Source organism: Sus scrofa, chromosome 16 (assembly GCF_000003025.6).
Source record: "Sus scrofa isolate TJ Tabasco breed Duroc chromosome 16, Sscrofa11.1, whole genome shotgun sequence".
Taxonomy (NCBI): Eukaryota; Metazoa; Chordata; class Mammalia; order Artiodactyla; family Suidae; genus Sus; species Sus scrofa.
Genome location: NC_010458.4, coordinates 65,804,017 through 65,810,323, shown reverse-complemented (window position 1 = coordinate 65,810,323; position 6,307 = coordinate 65,804,017). Strand labels below are relative to the sequence as shown.

General features: G+C 38.7%; 1 protein-coding gene across 2 annotated transcripts in view; it reads right to left on the bottom strand.

Moving 5' to 3' along the window:
* ADAM19 (ADAM metallopeptidase domain 19) overlaps positions 1-6,307 on the bottom strand; it is a 99,317-nt gene that overhangs the window by 4,438 nt on the left and 88,572 nt on the right. For both annotated transcript variants that reach the window (XM_013984891.2, XM_003134106.6), the window contains exon 22: positions 130-282. In XM_013984891.2, coding sequence (XP_013840345.1) covers positions 130-282 — 153 coding nt within the window. The remainder of the gene's footprint in view (positions 1-129; positions 283-6,307) is intronic.

Below are 6,307 nucleotides of genomic sequence, written 5' to 3'. Positions count from 1 at the left end.
TCTCCTTGGCTTCTGTTCTGGAAGTTCAGCCCTACAAGAGGCATGGGTTGGTCTGTTGTCTCAGCCATATTTTTGCCCCTGGGAGCCCTCTTCCCCCAGCTTTTACCTCAAGAGGTTCAGAAGACTCACCTTTAGGGCAGGTGCTGGCAGGGGCTGGGTCTGCTGAGGGCTGGATACAGTGGGCTGCAGTACAGAGGGGCCACCTGGCCTGGGGAGGTTCTTGCGGCCTGGCACAGGGTTAGCCGGGAGTGCCTTCTGGGGTGGCCGAGGCCTGGAGAAATCCTGGGAAGAAAGCCACAAGCTTCACTCACAGCCCAGAGGGGCCTGTTCAAGAGACAATGCTCACAATATTCTACGGGTCAAAATCAGATGAGAAAGTGGATATGTTATTTTATAGAGAATGGTCCCATTTAAAAAGAAATTGTATGCATAGTTGTTTACATGCTCAGGAAACCTTTTTTGGAGAGCAAGTTGGCAAGATCTATTAAAATCAGAAATGACCATTCTCTGACCTAAGATATAATTCCACTTCCTAGTGGAATTAATTTCCACCTCCATTATTACTCTTCCACGTTAGAGAACTATTTGCACAGGTGCACAGAAATAAAATTGCAAGGATGTTCCTTGCAGCACTGTTTGTGACAGCAAAAGAAGCTTTAAATAACCAAAATTTCCATCAGTAGACAAATTACTAAAACTACGCAGTGATATATGATGCAGCATTTCAAAAGAATGAAGTAAGTTAATACATGCTGAGGTGGAAAGATGATCAAGAGTCACTGCAAGTTCAAGTACAAGCTTTAGAGGATAGTTTATGGAAAATAAGTCACCCTCCTTACCACCAATGTAAATGCAAAAGTACAGAGGAAAGTCAGGAAGGATGAAGACCAACTGATAACAGAAGTGAGAGGTTAGGAGTCGGGTGTGCATGGGGGGGATCATCTAAGTGAACATTCAGTTTAACAAGAGCAAGTACATATGTATATTACTTGTGCAAATAAAAATAAATTTTTTTTTAAAGAAATCATATTTTCCTTATCGGTTGTCTGTGGATATCACAGTTTTTCCTTTGTGGGCTGTTTTTTTCTTTTTTTTTTTTTTGCTTTTTAGGGCCACCTAAAAAGGGGATACCCAGGTTAGGGGTTGAATCAGAGCTTCAGCTGCCAGCCTACACCACAGCCACAGCAATGCAGGATCCAAGCCATGTCTGTGACCTACACCATAGTTCCTGGCTATGCCACATCCTTAACCCACTGAGCAAGGCCAGGGATTGAACCTGCATCCTCATGGATACTAGTCAGGTTTGTTACCACTGAGTCACAATGTGAACTCCTCTTTGTGCTTTTTTTAATTTTTTTTTAATTTTTTAATTTTTTAATTTTTTTTTTGGTCTTTTTGCTATTTCTTTGGGCCGCTTCCACGGCATATGGAGGTTCCCAGGCTAGGGGTCTAATCGGAGCTGTAGCCACTGGCCTACGCCAGAGCCACAGCAATGCTGGATCCGAGCCTCGTCTGCAACCTACACCACAGCTCACGGCAACGCCGGATCGTTAACCCACTGAGCAAGGGCAGGGACCGAACCCGCAACCTCATGGTGCCTAGTTGGATTCGTTAACCACTGCACCACAACGGGAACTCCCTCTTTGTGCTTTTATATACTTTAGTTTGCCACCTTCTCATTAAGGCCTTCCCTGATGACCTTATTTAAAATTACAACAACCCCCAAACACAACCATACAAAATCTATGGGATGCAGCAAGAGCAGCCCTAAGAGGGAATTTCACAGTGATAAAGGCCTTCCTCAAAAAACAAGAAAATTGTCAAATAAACAACCTAACCTACCACCTAAAATAAATAGGGGAAACAAACAAAACCAAAAATCAGCAGAAGGAAGGAAATAAGATCAGAGAGGAAACAAATAAAACACAGATTAAAAAAAATAGAAAAAAAATCAATAAAACCAACAGCTAGTTTTTTGAAAAGATAAAATCAACAAACCTATGGCTAGGCTAACCAAGAAAAAAAGAAAGAGAATCCAAAACAAAACAAAACAAAAAAATAAGAAATGAGAGAGGAGAAATAATTATTGACAATGCAGGAATACAAAAAAAATCATAAAAGAGTACTATGAACAATTATATGCCAACAAATTGGCAAGTTTCTAGAAACATATAGCTCACCAAAGATGAATCAAGAAGGAATAGATAATTTGAACAGACTCATTATTAGAAGTGAAATAGAATTTGTAATTTTAAAAAATACTCCCTGCAAACAAAACTCCAGGACTGGGTGGTTTCACTGGGGAATTCTCCAAATACACAAAGAAAAACTCATACCAGTCCTTCTCAAACTCTTCCAGAAGACTGAAGAAGAGGGAACACTCCCCAAGTCATTCTGTGAAGCCAGCATCACCCTCATACCAAAATGAGACAAAGACACTACCAAAAAAGAAAATTGCAGGCCCCTATATTTAATGAATATAGATACAAAATCCTCAACAAAATATTAGCAAACTGAATCCAACAGCCTATAAAAAGTATCATACACCATGATCAAGTTGGATTCATCCCAGGGTCACAAGGATGGTTAAACATATGCCAGGCAATCAATATGATACAATACCTCAACCAAAGAAAACCATGTGGTCATCTCAATAAATGTAGAAAAAGCATTTGATAAAACATCCATCCATGATAAAAACTCTCACCAACTTGGGTATAGAGGGAACATATTTCAGCATAATAAAAGCCATTTATAGAGTTCATGTCGTGGCTCAGTAATTAATAAATCTGACTAATATCCATGAGGACACAGGTTCAATCCCTGGCCTTGCTCAGTGGGTTAAAGATCTGGCATTGCCATGAGCTGTAGTGTGGGTCACAGACACGGCTTGGATCCAGTGTTGCTGGGGTGGCTACAGCTCTGATTTGACCCCTAGCCTGGCAAACTCCATATGCCATGGACACAGACCTCAAAAGACCAAAAAAAAAAGAAGGCATTTATGACAAACCTGCAACCAACATAACATAATACTCAACAGTGAAAAGCTCAAAGTCCTCCTGCTAAAATCTGGAATAAAACAAGGATGCCCACTCTCACCATTCTATGCAACATAGTATTGGAAGTCCTAGCCACAGCAATTGGACAAGAAAAAGAAAAACAAGGTATCCAGATTGGAATGGAAGAGGTAAACTGGCATTAGACACAGATGACATGATACTATATATAGAAAACACTGAAGACACCAAAAAAAAAAAAAAAAAAACTACTGGAACTGGTAAACGAATTCAGCAAGGTAGTGGGATACATGGTTAACATACAGATATTGGTTGCATTTCTTTACACTAAGAAGCAATGAAATATCAGAGAAAGTAGAAAAATAATCCCTCTTAAAATTCCATCCAAAAAATTAAAAAATACTTGGTAAAAATTGACCAAGGAAGTGAAAGACTTATACACTAAGAACTATAAATCGTCAATAGAGAAAACTGAATTGATTCAAAGAAATGGAAAGATATTCCATGCTCTTGCATTAGAAGAATTAATATTGGGAGTTCCCGTTGTGGTGCGGTGGTTAACGAATCTGACTAGGAACCATGAGGTTGCGGGTTTGATCCCTGCCCTTGCTCAGTGGGTTAAGGATCTGGCATTTCTGTCAGCTTTGGTGTAGGTTGCAGACACGGCTCGGATCCCACGTTGCTGTGGCTCTGGCGTAGGTTGGTGGCTGCAGCTCCGATTAGACCCCTAGCCTGGAAACCTCCATATGCTGCGAGAGCAGCCCAAGAAATGGCCAAAAAAAAAAAAAAAAAAAAAAGAATATTATTAAAATGGCCATACTACCCAAAGCAATCTACTGACTTAATGCAATTCCTATCATATTACCCATGACATTTTTTCACAGAACTAGGACAAATAATCCTAAAATTTATATGAAACCATAAAAGATCCAGAGTTGCTAAAGCAATCCTGAGGAAAAAGAACAAAGCAGGAGGCCTAACTCTCCCAAACTTTAGACAGTACTACAAAGCTACAGTAATCAAAATGGCATGGTATTAGCACAAAAACAGATATGTGACAATGGAACAGAACAGACAGCCCAAAAATAAACCCACACACCTAGGGTCAATTAATCTTTGACAAAGGAGGCAAGAACGGACAATGAAGAAAAGACAGTCTTTTCAGCAGATGGTGTTGGGAAAGCTGAACGGCTACATGTAAATCAATGAAGTTAGAAAACACCATCACATCACACACAAAAATAAACTCAAAATGGCTTAAAGACTTAACTATAAGACATAACACCAGAAAACTCCTAAAAAAAAAGCACAGGCAAAACATTCTCTGACATAAATCATACCAATATTTCTTAGATTAGTCTCCTAAGGCAAAAGAAATAAAAGCAAAAATAAACAAATGGGGGAGTTCCCACTGTGATACAATAGGATTGGCAGCATCTCTGAAACACCAGGATATGGGTTTGATCCCAGCAAGGCACAACTGGTTAAAGGGTCCAGCATTGCTGTGCAGGTCACAATTGGGCTTGGATCTGATCCCTGGCCCAGGAACTCCATGTGCCAAGAGGTGACCAAAAAAGAAATTAAAAAAAAAAAAAGGGGGGGACCTAATCAAACTTAGAAGCTTTTGCACAGCAAAGGAAATCATAAACAAAAAAACCTCCTAGAGAATGGGAAAAATTTTGTAAATAATTAGACCAAAAAGGGCTTAATTTCCAAAATATATGAACAACTCATAAAGCTCAATATTAAAAAGAAAAGCAACCTAATATAAAAAAAAAGACTTAAACAGATATTTCTCCAAAGAAGACATACAGATGGCCAACAGGCACATGAAATGATGCTCAACATTGCTAATTATTAGAGAAATGCAAATCAAAACAACAATGAGGTATTACCTCACACTGGTCAAAATGGCCATCATCAAAAAATCTACAAATAATAAATGCTGGAAGGGTGTGGAGAAAAGGGAATCCTCTTACAATGTTGGTGGGAATATAAACTGATGCAGCTACTACAGAGAACAGCAGTGTAGTGTAGAGAGGTTCCTTAGAAAACTAAAAATAATTACCATATGATCCAATAAGTCTGCTCCTGGGCATATATCTGCAGAAAACTCTAATGTGCACCCCTGTGTTCACAGTAGCATTATCTACAATAGCCAAGACATGGAAGCAACCTAAATGTTCACTGACAGATTAATGAATAAAGAAGATGTAATGTGTGTACACACACACACACACACACACACAGGAATACTACTCAGCCATAAAAAAGAATGAAATAATGCATTTACAGCAACATAGATGGACCTAGAGATTACCATACTGAGTGAAATAAGTCAGAAAGAAAAAGACAGTATCAAATGACATCACATGTGTAGAATCTAAAAATTGATCAAAACAGCACCAGACTCACAGACATAGAAAGCAAACTTATGGTTACCAAAGGGGAAAGGGAAAAATTAGGAGTTTGGGATGAACAGATACACACTACTCTGAATAAAACAGAGAACAACAAGGATCTACTATATAGCACAGGGAACTATATTCGATATGTTGTAATAACCTATAATGGAAAAGAATCTGAAAAAGAATATACATATAGGGAGTTCCCCTCATGTCTCAGTGGTTAACAAACCCAACTAGTATACATGCAGACATAGGTTCGATCCCTGGCCTTGCCCAGTGGGTTAAGGATCTGGCATTGCCATGAGCTGTGGTGTAAGTTGTGGACATGGCTCAGATCCCACATTGCTGTGGCATAGGCCAGTGGCTACAGCTCTGATTCAACTTCCATATGCTGTGGGTGCAGCCCTAAATAGACATAAGACCAAAAAAAAAAACCAAAAAACAAAAAAAAAGAATATTCACATACATTATGTATACAATGTGTATGTGTGTGTATTCTGAACATCATCAGAATCTAATACATTATAAACTAACTATATTTCAATTAAAAATAAAATTATAACACCTCTGTTCCTACCCAGCATTCCCAGACCCCATGATCCTAATCTACCTTTTTTCTTTTTGGTGTGTGGGGGGGAATATTATCATTTATCCCATTCTACCATATTATACCACCTATTATTTTATATTCTACCTCTCATCCCTCACCAGACCAGAAACAGAAGCAGAGGTCCTTTTCTATTTGATTCAGTGATACAGATCAAGCTTCCAGAATGTTGCCTAGTATACAGTAATCACTCTACACATATTAGTTGAATACATAATAAAATTTAACACTAGTCAAAAAATTGTAAATAACTATGTATTTCTTCTGTGCTCAAA